At 38.1% G+C, this 15,433-nt stretch overlaps 2 protein-coding genes across 2 annotated transcripts; one reads left to right on the top strand and one right to left on the bottom strand.

The window, feature by feature from the left end:
• Positions 1–3,175: 3,175 nt before the first annotated feature.
• Positions 3,176–14,675, top strand: LOC132171302 (uncharacterized). The gene is made up of 4 exons (XM_059582586.2): positions 3,176–3,467; positions 4,675–4,797; positions 13,653–13,772; positions 14,048–14,675. The coding sequence occupies exons 1-4, from the start codon at positions 3,431–3,433 to the stop codon at positions 14,110–14,112; spliced, it is 345 nt and encodes a 114-aa protein (XP_059438569.2). The 5' UTR covers positions 3,176–3,430; the 3' UTR covers positions 14,113–14,675.
• On the bottom strand, positions 9,764–12,201 carry LOC148588041 (uncharacterized). Its single transcript, XM_088512359.1, has 2 exons — positions 10,836–12,201; positions 9,764–10,599 (listed from the first exon to the last, which is right to left on the bottom strand). Exons 1-2 carry the CDS (start codon positions 11,938–11,940, stop codon positions 10,562–10,564), a joined length of 1,143 nt encoding a protein of 380 aa, XP_088368485.1. The 5' UTR covers positions 11,941–12,201; the 3' UTR covers positions 9,764–10,561.
• Positions 14,676–15,433: the final 758 nt, after the last annotated feature.

Below are 15,433 nucleotides of genomic sequence, written 5' to 3'. Positions count from 1 at the left end.
TAGTGTCACATTGCATTACAACATTTAAGGATGAAAATGCAGATACAATTATTAGTAATATCCGTATCCACATAATGCAGTTATCATTTCATTATGTGTTCTTCTAACAATGGTTCATTTCATATACTAATTCCATGTAACGTTTACTTATTAAGTCGTATAATTACCCTTTTTTTTTTACCTTTTAAAATTTGTTTTATAGAGGGCACAAATTTAGAATTCGAGCAAGAGAAACAGAGGTAGACACGACTACCTGAGTTGCTATGGTTATTATATATGATCTTTGCTTGGAGGATTTAAGTAAGACTAAATAGAGAGTGGATGTCACTTAGTGTGTTTTTGTAATGTAATGGATCTATTTACTATTTGATGAGGACATGTATTGAGATATGTTTCAAACTTAGCATGTATTTGTGTTTATTAAGGGGTGAACTATATGTTATGATTACAAAGGAATGTAATGGTATTTCTCATAGATTCTCCTTCCGCTTCAATGAGTGTGCTACACGAGCAGCCGCCGCTCTTCCTCCTTTTTGGTTCACGCAAAAAATTCATGCCTTCCCTCTATCCACTTTCGAGTCGACTTAGATGATCATCAGCTCAAAAACTTATTTTGCTAAATACCTACCTAAATTAATAAGTAAATACTTAGTACGTTTTAGATTAAACGATAGTATAGCAGGTAAATACGAGATCATTCCTACAAGGATTGGTAAATTATGTTTAGAAGTAATTTCCTATTTAATTAAAAGATAAAATTCAATTGTCACGATTGAATTTAATATAAAGAAATACAATAAAAGATAAACTAAAACTAAAAAGAATTAGAGTTTTGATATCCACCACTAATCAGACTAATTAAGATAAAAATATGTCAATGCTCCAATTATACTGGTATATTTAATGTTTGTCAACCTAAGGGTATGGGTGTCTACTCTTTAAGCTATTGATTTTCCTAAGCAACAAATTAGGCATGTGTGTATACTTTAATTCTTTTATTTCTTAAAGGATTTAGCATGAATGTATACTAAGTTGTTATTTAAGAAAGCATAAATCTGTGAAAATCGACAAACACATGAGGCTTAGGGTATAGGTGTCTACTCCCGGTTCCCCATGTTGATTAACCCAAGAATCCGGTGTAGATTTCTTTTGTTACTCTTATTAAACCCAAGACTCGATCATCCAAATTGATTTAATTAACTAGTATATACCACATGCATATATTGATCAGGCAAACACATATGAAGAATTAAAAATAACAAGAATTAATCAAGTTAAATAAACCAAAATATAATTGTAGTAAAGGCGTCAATATTGAAATCTTAAATAGACATGACTAGGGCTTCAATCTAGCCACATTTAAAATATAAACTATATAACAAAATAAAAAGTGGAAGAGAAGAAAAACCCAAACTCCTCTTGATCTAACCTTCAGTTCTTATCAGAAATTGTGCCTCTTTCTCCACACATTTTCCTATAAGCTAAGATGTCTATTTATAGGCTTTTAGAAGTCCTTGTTACACTAATAAACCTAAAAAATTTGTAGGCTTTAATCATATTACAAGTGGAACTTGGAATACCCTAATATGGAAGGGCATTCTGGCTGCAACTTATTGTTTTCCAGCGCATGGGTGCGATCGATCGCACGTCTGTGATCGAGTCTCCTTGTGTGCGCATGAGAGCATGCCTTGCGCTCGTCTGGTCATTCTGCTTGTAGTGTGCTCGATCGCAGGGGACCTACGATCGATCGCACTACTAGAGCCTCCAGCTTTTCCCAAATTTGCTCTTTAAGCTCAATACTTCCAGGTTTTCTTCATTTTCTTTCAAATGCCTACAAGGACACGGAAAATACAGAAAATGAATAAAATGGCATAAACTAATAACACTAAAGAATTAACACATATAAGTTTAAGGGTTAAAATATAAATATTTTGACATTTAACTCGGACCATTAGCGTCCAACTCATCAGCTTCGACGTGTTGACGTTGTTGATCAATAGCGTTCACTTTGAGACATTTAGCATTCAAAAGAAGTCGCCCCTAATGATTAGATTTTTTGTAGTGTATGAATAACCCTAGATCCAGATGAAGTGTCCACTATGCCTACATCGTCGGGTACCTTTCACGTTGGGCCTCGCAGTGGTGCTCCTCTTTAGTGATTATGGCCTAGCCATTACTAGTGACCCATTTCTTGTTGTGGTTGTCAGCACTGATGTTGCAACATGTGTTACTTTGTGTAGATCTCCTCATGATTGTCCCTTCAAACTATCATTTCATACGATCTTTTTATTGGATAGCGAGTTAAAAATTCGATTGGCCTAACCAATTATTTGGCTCATTCCCAATACAATTTAGATTTTTTCTATACTGAATTGTTGATTATACAATCTTTGTTGGTTTGATCCACTCACTTTTTTTTTTTTTTTTTTATGATTTATTACATGTTTAGTACGCGGAATGAGTATGGAATAACTATTAGTGTGAATAAAATTACTTGGAATGGAATACTATTATTATTCTTTAGTCTAGTTGTAAAACTAGAATAGAACCATGAATATGTATTTCAATGTTTGGTATAATGCAATACACAGGTAAATAGAATCATATCATAATCAAAATTTTTAAAACACCCTTATATTACAATTTTAACTTACATTTTATGGAGTTTTTTTTTTTGGTTCAAACTAATATAATTGTTTTTCTTTAATTCATCCCACATAAGAATACCCAACAACAGATAACATTCTTTTTTTACTTAAATAAAACATTTAGCAAAGAACAGAAGTTTATTAACTTACACTAAATTTAATGTGCATTTTAAATGTTTATAGATACTCGAAATTTTTTTAAATGGGTTGAAGGATATTTTCTCCCGACCAGTTTGAAGAAAATTTCTATCCTTCAACAAATATATAAACTGCAATTTTGCAAGTTCAGGTTTGTGATTAATACCCAAATTTCAGAATCACAACCCAAATCAATCTAAAATTATCAATTCCAAAAAACCCCTCATCAATCTAAATTTGCAACAAGCATCAAATCAATCTCCTTCCCTTTTTTCTTGTTCTTGTTTTTTTTTTTCTTGAAATAAAAAAATAAAATAGCATAATAGCACACACTTATCTGTTTCTTTTTATTTTCTGCCACAAAACAATTGTATTCACAGCGACGTGACTAGAAGAAAAAAATTGGAGGCTAAGCTGGTGGACCAGATTAGTGGACTCCACTCTGACCCAGATCCTTCCTTCTCTCCCTCTGTCGGATTAGGTGAAGTTTCATGTGGAGAGAGACTTAATAGCTGTCGTTTAGGCAATCCAAGTCAAAGCCTTTTGCGGTACGCTTGTCGTCCTTTTTCAATCCACTTCAATTTCTAGCTATTTCCCAGAATTTCATCCAAGGATTCATTCACTGTGTCTCGGAACTCGCTACGATGGGTTGTACCGGATCTTCTCGGGCCAAAGGGGATGGTAAAGATGCTAATTTGCTCACTTCTAATTGTAAAGTTGGTGTTTCTTTGGCATTATTGAAAGAAGCGATTTTTTTGGCAAGAGTGTTGTTTTGTGCTTGCAAATGTTGCTTGAATGATTGAACTGTTAAATTTAGGTGGACATATTTTCTGGGTTTACTGTAATTTCTATATGGGTGGTCGGTCTGGGTTCTGGGTTCTAGCTTCAATGCTTGATGTTGGGATTGGATAAGCCTCTACCCTCATAAGAAAACAAATGAATGTGTGTATGTAATTATGGATATTTTGTTTGATTTGATAAGCGCTTGATGGCAAATGTTAGAATTAGCACCAATGGTGCATCTCAACTATTTTCTGCTTGATATAAACCAATAGTTCAGGTCATTCTTGGGTGAAAAATCTCAACTTTGTTGTATGTTTGTGATGCGATTTGTTTGATGTCATTTGGTGGACATTTTCCACATGATGAGCAAGGTTGGCAAGTGTGTGAATCAGATTGACCAGCTGCCAGTAGTTTGTCAGATTCTTTGTTTGTCCTGATGGATGTGCTATTTTTCTTATCAGAGAAGGAAAGAAATACGAATCTGAGCCTCAAAAGATTGAAAATTAGTAAGATCAAGATTGAGTAGATTGAAAAATGGGAAAACAAAAACCCAGAATTCTAAATTGAAATTGTAGATCTGAACAATGATATCGCTATCCACTGTGATATGAGATATATGTTTGGTACTAGCTTCCTTAATACCCCAGTTGGGTGTGAAGGACAAGCAAGTAGAGTTTGGAGGATCTTCCAAACTCTGTAATTTTAAATTTTTGGCATAGATGCCACCCATGCCTATTTCTTTCCAGCCTTGGTTCTCTTAGGAATGATCATTAACATGCATGTTGAGAGAGCATAGAGAGATGGTTCCAATAGGCAATAAAGAAGTCACAGCTCTCCAATCTTTGATTATATGCTAATTCATTGTCTATGAACTCTGACCTGGACAATGTTCAATGCCATTACCATGACACAAACACCAGAGCTAGTGTTGTCACTGAATGAAATTTTCCATGTGCTTTTGTATCTGTTCTATATTTCTGGATATTTAGTATACCAGAGCTTACTTTTATTATGAATGATCTATATTGGTATGTGAGATTGATAGTTTGATTCCAGGTTTATTTAGTTTATTTGATGGAGTTACGCTGGTTTTATATTATCTCAGAGGCTGCTAAGAAAATTCGGAAGCCAAAACCGTGGAAGCATACCGAACCAATTACAAAGACACAACTAATGCGAATGCGTGATGAATTTTGGGATACCGCCCCTCACTATGGTGGCCAGAAGGGTACTCTTTCTATGAGACTTGTATATGCTCTCAGAGAATGTATGCAGTATGCACAGATATTGTTTAGTTATTAAGTTTGTTTTGTCAGATTCTGCTAGGCTTGGATTTCAAAATTAGTTAAAGTATCTAATGACAAATCCACTCCGAACCCTCCTAAAACAGGAGTTACTACAAGCTAAGGGCAGGACATACTTATCTACTGTATAATTGGGAGAATAAAGATTGACATTTTACTTTCTTGTTTGCTAACTTTTCTGTATGGCTTGGGTGAAAGTTCCAATTTCATGGCCCATGTGTGACAATCATGAACCATGTACTGCACACATAACTTAAATGGGTTCTATAAAGTCACAAAGCAGGAAATGGACACCCAGAGGATTAGACGCAATGAACCTTGGTGTCGGGGGTTTGAGATAGATTAAATATGAAATGTAGTAAATTCTTATGGCAGCAGCTGAAGCACTGACTCTATAATTGAGCATCTCGGGATGAGATTTCTGTCAGTGGCTTTAACCATTTCATAAATAGACTTAGTAATGTGGGAAAAAAAAATGGAAATATGGTAATAGGAGAAAAGAGGTTAAAAATAGTCATAAAGGAATATAACTAGAGGAAGAAAACATCAATATTGCATATGTGGCAACAGAAAAAAGAGAAAAGATTACAATTAGGAAATTGGTAGAATGGAGTATGCTTAGAACTTCTTTTTTAAATAATTTTCAATGTGTGAGCAAGTATATTTGTCTTCAAGCATATTTGTTGCTTAAGGCGGTTAGTATAGCTAGAGAGATTGTTGAAGTTTCTGTGACAAGCATCTATAGTAGATATTGAATTGAAACTCTAGCAGTTACTTTCTTTTGGTATTATAGCATAATATGCAGAAGAATACCTTTACTTAAAGCTCGTAATGAGTGATTGCAAAGTACATGAATCAGTCCAACTCATTTGTTAACAGTTTGATTGTTGCGTGCTTCAGCCTCTTAGATTTTGTAGAATGAAATTTTGGATTACATTTTGTTGGTTTATATAGACTCTGTGCCATATGCTTGTTGACACAAATAGGCAGCATATGGATGGTTAATGACCGATCCAAAATTTAAGATGCTCTCATGGAGAATTTATGTTCAATGCAGTCCCTAATGCCTATTTGTTAGCATCACGAAAGCTTTTGTATTTTGGACATTGGCATGGTTGCACTCATTGCCAACAGTTGTGTGATATTTTTTTGTGTCAGGTTAACTTGCACAAGCATGAGCTGTGACATGATAAAAATTGCATGTTTGTTCTAATTGTTGTGACCCCTGGTTGGGCCCTTCTTGTCTCTTTAAGTTTTTTTTTTTAAAAAAATCACGGAGAAAGTATAGTTAAAAAGTTGCTCTTATTAACCTCTGCTTTACCTGTGTCTATTTCTTCATGCTGGAAGCAAATATTTAACTAAGCCCGGTATCAGTTCGTAGGAAGAGGTCACTGATTCTGGTTATCAGCTGACACTAATTGTGAGAGTTTCCTTAAAGGTTCACACATTTCATTGAATTGGAACGTATCCTTACTGCATCAGCCTGTAAGGGTAGTTGGTGAATGTCTTCCCTGTATATTAAGCATTTTCCTCTCCAACTGAATGGTCCAAAAGTTCTCTTACAAAATTTTTAGAAAGAGATTTATCGTAGAACTTTATATAATATGACTGCTGTTGTTGATTATGACCAACATCCTTTTAGAGAATGCCTTTGGTAGAAGATATATAGCCTGCACAGAAGTAGATATATATTTATAACTCTGCATGAAGTTTTTCACTGCCACGGTACAGACCCGGATTCGATTCCCGGCTGGTGCATATTGCATAAACAATTTAAAAATGACTTGATTGGCTTAAACTTATCAAAAAAAGTTTTTCACTGGCATTCTTGTGCTATGTTTTTAACATGCCAATCGTTAATAGCTGTGAAAATGGACTTATGTTTTTAATCATGTTGGACCACTTTTATTCTAATAACCTAAACCATGTCGGCTGATGGTTGAAGAAGCTAAAATTAAAAAATTGATTTAGATTATGAAATTGTAATAAATCAAGATTTTGCTTGTCACAGTTTATGGTTACTGGGAATATACTTCAGTTAACCAGGACAAAGTGCTCTCGGTCAGCAAAACAAGTTGGATCCTGTTGAGTGTAGGTCTTATTAGTTTAATCTTCTACAAAATTGTTTCATTTCCTAGCTACCTACATTGTGGCTGTTTAATTACCTTGATCTGTCATAGTTCACTTGGCAAGGTGCATATGCCATTTGCCCGTTCAGTAGAAGGCTTGTTTTGCCTGTCTGGTTACTTTTATCACCTTCACTCTATCATGCTACCTATTTGTCTCATTTGTCTGTGTACTTGTGCATAATATGTACAATTTGAGATCCAAATTATGTAACTCTTTTTAGTGAATCCAAGTTTGCTTTTGTTTATGTCATTGTCATTGTTTTAGTTGTTATTGCTTTTACCATCCCGAACACTCTGGCCAGAAATATTGATATATCAACTAGGAAAGAAAAACTGACTAATCTGAAGTTAGGAACTCTCGAGTTTCACCTTCTGTTCCTACCAATCCTTGGAAGAATTTTTGGAAGTTCTGATGTTTTACATGCTTTAGTTATAATTTTTATATGAGGTGACTGGAACCTATCATCAGTGTTGATGATCAACCATCTTTTCTTTTCTTTTCTTTTCTTTTTCTTTTTCTTTTTTTCTCCCTGCAGCTTTAAAATGAATACTTATTGTTGAGAGGTTTTAAAGTATAGAGAAAAGAGGAGGCTATTCAAAGATACATAGCCTACCTCACACATATTATATATAAGCTTTGAGAATACATAAATGACCAAATTGCCCTCATACCCTAATACATTCTTCTACATTCTTCTAACACATTCTTCTACATTCTTCTAACACTCCCCCTCAAGCTGGAGCATATATATCATATAAGCCCAGCTTGGAACAAATAAACTCTAACCGGTTACGACATAAAGACTTTGTAAACATATCAGCTAATTGGTCTCCAGACTTCACAAATACTGTAGATATGTTTCCATTGAGTATCTTGTCTCGGATGAAATGACAATCAACCTCAATGTGTTTAGTCCTTTCATGAAAAACCGGGTTAGATGCAATATGTATGGCAGCCTGGTTATCACAAGATAATGGGATAGGAGTAGTAGTCGAGAAGCCGATCTCCTGAAGGAAATGTTGTAACCATGTCAACTCAGTAGTCGTATGAGCCATTGCCCTGTACTCTGCTTCAGCACTAGATCGTGCCACCACAGTCTATTTCTTACTCTTCCAAGTTACAAGATTACCACCAAAGAATGTGCAATACCCTGTAGTAGACCGTCTATCTGAAGGAGAACCTGCCCAATCTGCATCAGTAAAACCTTCTACCCTGAGATGTCCATTTGGTCTATACAATATTCCTAGACCAGGTTGTCTCTTTACATAACGAATAATCCGAGTAACAGCTTCCCAATGTGAAACCCGAGGAGCCTCCAAGAATTGACTGACAACACTAACAGCATATGAAATATCTGGCCTGGTGATAGTAAGATAGTTCAACTTCCCAACTAGACGACGGTATCTGCCGGGATCTTCAAATAATTCACCTTCATCCTTTAGTAATTTCTTATTTGGATCCATTGGAACATCAACTGGCCGAGAACCCAAAAGACCTGTCTCTTCTAATAAGTCAAGTGCATACTTTCTCTGGGACAAGTTGATACCTGTTCGAGATCTAGCAACTTCAATGCCTAGAAAATATCGAAGTTTGCCCAAATCCTTTGTATGAAATTGATCCTGTAGGAATTGTTTTAATCGGGCAATGCCTCCTGAATCATCCCCAGTAATGACAATGTCATCTACATATACCACAAGGAGAATATAGCCAGCACTAGTATGTAAGTGGAATACTGAATGATCTGTCTGACATCTCTGCAGACCAAACTTCAATACCGCTTCAGAGAACTTTCCAAACCATGCCCGCGGTGATTGCTTGAGACCATACAATGCCTTTCTTAATTTACAGACATAGCCCTGAGACTCCCCCTGAGCGACAAACCCAGGTGGTTGCTCCATATAAACTTCTTCACTCAAATCCCCATGGAGAAAGGCATTTTTGACATCCAATTGGAACAAGGGCCAATCAAGATTAGTAGCCATGGAAATAAGAACACGAATAGATGAAATTTTGGCAACAGGAGAAAAAGTGTCATCATAATCAATACCATACGTTTGCGTATAGCCCTTAGCAACCAACCGAGCTTTCAATCTTTCAACCGAACCATCAGGATGAAACTTAACTGTGTAGACCCATTTGCAACCCACAGTTTTCTTATTAGGTGGTAAGGGAACAAGCTCCCATGTCCCATTGTGATGCAAGGCCTTCATTTCCAATTCCATAGCTTGCCTCCAACCAGAGTCAGATATTGCAGCCTGCACTGTCTTAGGAATAGAAACAGTAGAGAGATGGGAAATAAAGCAAGAAAATGTAGGGGATAAAGAACGAGTGGAGACAAACTGACTAATAGGATGTTGGGTAGTGCAAGAACGTGTACCTTTCCGTAGGGCAATAGGCAAGTGGTCGGATGGATGTGGAGGCAGCGGATCTGGAGACGATAAGGATGATGATGGCGGTGCAGGAGCTGATGGTCGAAGTCGGCGTTGATAGACTTGGAGTGGAGCAGGTTGGTGGTGAGGTAGCGAGACCGGAGGAGAAGGAGAGACTGGCACAGAGAGAAGAGGAATAGGCAGCGGAAGAGACTCGACATCAGGCTCAAGGGAAGGGTCACCCAAAGAGGTAGTAGCGGAAAAATAGGGGAGAGACTCAACAAATGTGATATCGGCACTAGTGAAGTAGCGTCGAAGAACCGGACTATAGCAACGGTATCCCTTTTGGGTTGTGGAATACCCAAGGAAGATACATTTAGTAGCACGAGGATCAAGCTTATCAAATCCGGGACCCAAATTATGAACATAGCAAACACACCCAAAAACCTTCAATGGCAAGGAGAATGGGGAGGAAGAAGGATATAAAAGAGAATGAGGAGAGGTACCATCTAAGACCGAGGAGGACATCCTATTAATTAAATAACAAGCGGTGAGGACAGCATCACTCCAAAATTGTTTGGGAACATGCATATGAATTAAGAGACAACGTGCGATTTCTAATAAATGACGATTTTTGCGTTCAGCCACACCATTTTGTTGTGGAGTGTGAGCACAGGATGTTTGATGGATAATGCCTTTATCAGACAAATAAGAGGCAAATGAATGAGATGTATATTCTTTAGCATTATCCGAACGCAAAATACGGATTTTCTGAGCAAATTGAGTCTTAATCATAGTGCGAAAAAGTTGGAAAATAGAAAATAACTCTGAACGATTTTTCATTAAAAATAACCATGTCATACGGGAAAAATCATCCACAAAGGTCACAAAATAGTGAAATTTATTGGCTGCGATATTAATTGGACCCCATACATCAGAATGAACTAACTCAAAAGCACTAGAAACCCTATTAACAACACGAGACGGAAACGAGACACGATGATGCTTGCTAAGCTGACAAGCTTCGCAAGGCACAGACGTCTCATGACGAAGACTGGGGACTTGATGCTTCAATGTAGAAAGGGAAGGATGACCAAGACGACAATGCCACTGAAGAGCGGAGGCCGACGACTGCAACGCATGAGAGGAAATTGTGGGTGCTAGATCGAGATAATAGAGGCCATCAACTTCATGCCCCATACCAATCATCCTCCTCGTCTTGAGATCCTGAAAAATGCATAGAGAAGGATAAAAACTAACTGAACAGTTAAGGGATTTTGTGATTTGACTAATAGATAACAAATTAAAAGGAAAGCCAGGGACATGTAAAACAGATAACAACTCAATGTCAGGACTCAGATGGGTAGTGCCTAAACCAACCACTTTGGATAGGGAACCATTAGCTAGGGTGACACTTCTAGGTGATGCGACAGGATGATAATTAGAGAGGAAAGTAGACGAACCAGTCATATGTTCATTGGCGCCAGAATCGATAACCCACGGGTTGCTAGTGGAGGATAAAAGACAGTGAGATGCAGTACCTGACTGAGCAAGAGTAGCAGTGGAAGAGGAAGAGGCCTGCTTATGGGCTAAGAACTGAGCATACTCATCTTTCGGGATGGAGATGAGATCATTCTCAAGGGGTGAGCTTGGAGTACCAAGGGGTCCAGCCGGGGCTAGAGAACCCTCATGAGAAGTAACCTGATTGGCAAACCCAGATGGTGTGCCATGTAAGTCCCAACAAAACTCCACAGAATGATTGGTACGGCCACAATGAGTGCATTTGCGAGGCCCACGGCCTCCAATGCGACCACCTCCCCGGAAATCACGGCCACCACGAAAACCACGACCACCTCGACTGCCACGCCCCCCACGGGAACCACCATAACTACCACGGGCAGCAATAAATGCAGCACGATCACCAGTACGTTCCATGCTCAACAAAGAACCATGATCAGAAATAGTAGCACGCTGAACCCGAGAAAAAACCTCAGAAAGCAATGGGAGAGCAGAACCTCCCAAAATCTGCGCACGTACAGACTCATACTCAGGTTTCAAGCCGAGAAGAAATCGAACCACATCCACATCTTGACGTTGCTTCTCCATTTTCTGCAAGTCAGTGGAGAGTGGCTGATACATGTCTCTTTCCCGACAGACGGTCACAACCTGATTGTAGTACTCATCTAAAGATTGAGTACCTTGTTCTAGTCCAAAATATCGTTGACACACCTCATAAACTCGAGTGATATTCCCAGCGCCAGAGTACATATGTCGGAGATGATCCCAAATTGCTTTAGCAGTAGGAAGATAGAGACATGAGGATCCAATGTGAGGTTCAATACTATTCAACATAAGAGATATAATCTGATTATCGGCCTGGTCCCAAAGGCCTTTGGAGTCATCTTCCGGAGATTGCTCATATTCGAAGTGAGAATACAGACCTTTTCCTCTCAAGTATACTTCCACAGATCGTGACCAATAACTATAATTTTTGCCATTAAGTTTCACAAGTGTCATAGTAGCCGGACCCATAGAGGCAGAATTAATTAAATCGGAAGGAGGAGCCATGATAATGCACTAACCAAATGCAAACAACTACACAAGTCCACCAACCAGCGAACTACCAAAAAAAAATCCACACAAAACAGCCCCAACTCAAAGCAAAGCTTGCTGACAATGATGAATGCCAACCAAAAAACAACTCAAACCATGGTAGAATCGATAAAATACGTCAAAAACTGACCTGAACCGGACTGAAGTTGAGCAAAAACAGGTCTAAACCATAGTGAACCGGAAGAAACCGAGAGAAATTAGCAAAAACTGACCTGAACCGGCCGGAAAATGGACTGAACCGGCCGGAAAATGGGCTGAACCGGCCGGAAATTGGCTGAACCGGTCTGGACAGTGGAGAACCAGAAACCCGGATAGCCTTATCCCGGTTGAAGTTTGGGATATCCTTATCCCGAATAAGCGACAGCAGGAACCCGGAGCCAAACACCCACTCTTCGTCTGTGAAAACTGCTGGAACCACGCCGGAAACTGCCAGACATCGCCGGAAATTCGCTGGAGACAGCCAGACCTTGCCGGAACTGCGCCGGAGACAACCAGATCTCGCCGACGACAACCAAACCGTGCCGGCGACACCCAAACCGTGCCGGCGACACCCAGATCGTGCCGGAAAACAACCAACGACACCAAACCGTGCCGGCGACACCCAAACCGTGCCGGCGACACCCAGATCGTGCCGGAAAACAACCAACGACGACAAACACACCTCCGGCCACCGCAGAGAGCGGTAATCACCACAGACAGCACCAACCGATCATCGACGACGACTTAAGGCCCATGGAGATGACGGCGGTTCATACCATCGGCGATGGGGAACCTAGCGCCATCTTCCACCACGGGCTTGAAGCCCAGCACGTCAACTAAGTTCAATCAGTAGCAATATAAATGGGAGAGAAAAAAAAAGAAAGAGAACCGGGAAAAAAAAAAAACCGATTAAAATAAAAGAAAGAAAAAAAAGATTTGGGAGAGAAGAATAAGATATCAGGAAAAGGTATAAACCCTAGGCTCTGATACCATGTTGAGAGGTTTTAAAGTATAGAGAAAAGAGGAGGCTATTCAAAGATACATAGCCTACCTCACACATATTATATATAAGCTTTGAGAATACATAAATGACCAAATTGCCCTCATACCCTAATACATTCTTCTACATTCTTCTAACACATTCTTCTACATTCTTCTAACACTTATCAATGTCTACATTCGCATTCACTCATATGGAAGTTCATCTCTTATTAAGGTCTGAATTGCAATCACTTATTAACGTCTAAATCCACACTCACTCATATATCATAGTAAATCTCTTGGACAATGCAGATGAGTTATGCTATATTTTATAGTTTTACTGTCAATGGAGTTCTATGACGTTTGAATGCCCACCTTCACATAAACATTTGTTTAAATCTTGTTCCCATTTCTGTATGAAAGTAGAATTTAAGTGCTGTACTGTTATTGCTATAAGGCTAAAGTTGCATGAAGGTTTTCAAAAAGTTATATTTTAATCTGGTTGTTTTGCTCCCTTCTTCTTGATTATAGTTATCAACATTATAGTCTATGTTTATATTTTGATGGATACATGATAGTTATATGTGCTTTGCAATTTACAAGTATAATTAGTTTAGCATGCTAGGAGTTGTCTTGAAGAAATAATTTCGTAGTGTTTAAGAGAAGTAAGAAGATATCTGAAGGGTGAATGTTTGTGTTCTTTCCAGAAATATGGGATGCCCTTCAAGCTGCTGCTGAAGCTGACTTAACCCTTGCACAAGCAATTGTGGACAGTGCTGGTGTGATCGTTCAGAGTGCTGACTTGACAATCTGTTATGATGAGAGAGGTGCCTCATCTTTCCCAAGATAAAAGCAATTTTTATAAGGCCCAAATGTGAGAGTTTTTATAAGGCCCACTTGTCTGAGCAGATTTCGGATAGCCCGTTCTCCTGTTCGAACAGATAGATGGGCTCCATATGAATTCTCTCATATTTGCTGTCCGGATTGCTAGTTGCTAGAAATCCAGATCCTCCTTCCCCCAGTCCCTTTTTTTTTTTTCTTGCTTTCACTGCTGTTATTCTAGTTTTCCTTTTCTATCCAGCTTACAGAATTCCCATTGCAGGTGCAAAATATGAATTACCCAAGTATGTTTTGAATGAGCCAACCAATTTAATACAAGATAGTTGACAAGAGGGCAAAGAATACAGAACTTCATTGAGACTGTAAATTTTGTATATTGATCCCATGGTCCCTAGTGTTCTGAATCTTGATAGAGTTGATGTTTTTCTCTATTTATTTTTCAACCCCAAAAAATTGTTGTGTTAGGAGAAATAAGATACTATAACTAATTAAGTTTAAGAGGCTCTTAAGGAAAGGATGCAAGGTATCAGCACTTTCTTTTTTACCTTCGGCGGCATGGCTTCAAGGTAGCCTTGCAAGGAGCTATCAGCTGCAAGAGCGCAATAGTTCAAATGCTGAAGGACTTATGTCTGAATTCTTAGGGGTGACAACTCGTGTTCGTGTATCAAGTTTGGGGGCATAAGAATATTTATGTCAATTTTAACCCGACTCATTTAATTAAACGGGTTAGGCTTCTAAATCCAAACTTGTTAATTTTGTGTTGAGTTTGTGAGTCATGTAAAAAATTGTCATTCTTAAATGGCGTGTGTTGAGTTTAGATCGTGTCAATGCATGTGTATAAGACTATATAACTCAACCCATTTAACGAAACTCGTTAATTTTATGTTGAATTTACAAATTGTGTTAAAAATTGCTACACCAATGATTTTTGAAGAACTTGGTGCATGATTTGTGTTTTGTGCCACAAATGATGTATATGTTTGGGCCCAATCGCAGCAGATTGTTACTGGGATGGACGGTTTTGGTTAGTTTGATTTGCCCAATTAGCAACAATTGTCGCACTTAAAACCTGAAAAAATAAAGAAAGAAAGAGAAAGAAAAGTATCTTATCTCTACTTGACATGTTCTACCTGTTATTTTATTTGGTTGCATTTTCATCCCAGTACTTTCTCTCTCTTTCACCGTTAGAGAACATATAAGTTGGGAAAACAATCTTGTACTGTAATGTTCGTATTAAACTTGGGTGATAATTTGTATTCTTATTTGAGTTCAAGTCGTGTCAAGTCATGAGTGGAAGACTATATAGGTTAATCATAACCTAACCCATTTATGTAAACAAATTAGATCCCTTCATCTTAATCGACTAATTTGGTGTTTGGTTTGTGTCGGATTCATAGGTAGTGTTAAAATTTGTCAATCCTAAATGTTGTGTGTCGGGTTCAAGTTATATTGAAACATAAGTATAAAATTATATATATCAACCAGATTAAATCCTTCAATTCTACCGATATTGGTTAATGTCAAATTTACGTCGCATAAAAAATTGTAAGCTATGCACCTACGTGTGCCTAGACGACTAGACTAGACTATAGGGGCCATGCTTTAATAGGTTGCTTAGACTATAGGGCCATGCTTTAATAGGTTGGTT

The sequence above is a fragment of the Corylus avellana genome, chromosome 1 (genome assembly GCF_965113065.1).
Source record: "Corylus avellana chromosome 1, dhCorAvel1.hap1.2, whole genome shotgun sequence".
In the NCBI taxonomy this organism is placed as follows: Eukaryota; Viridiplantae; Streptophyta; class Magnoliopsida; order Fagales; family Betulaceae; genus Corylus; species Corylus avellana.
This window is presented reverse-complemented; position numbering and strand designations above follow the sequence as displayed.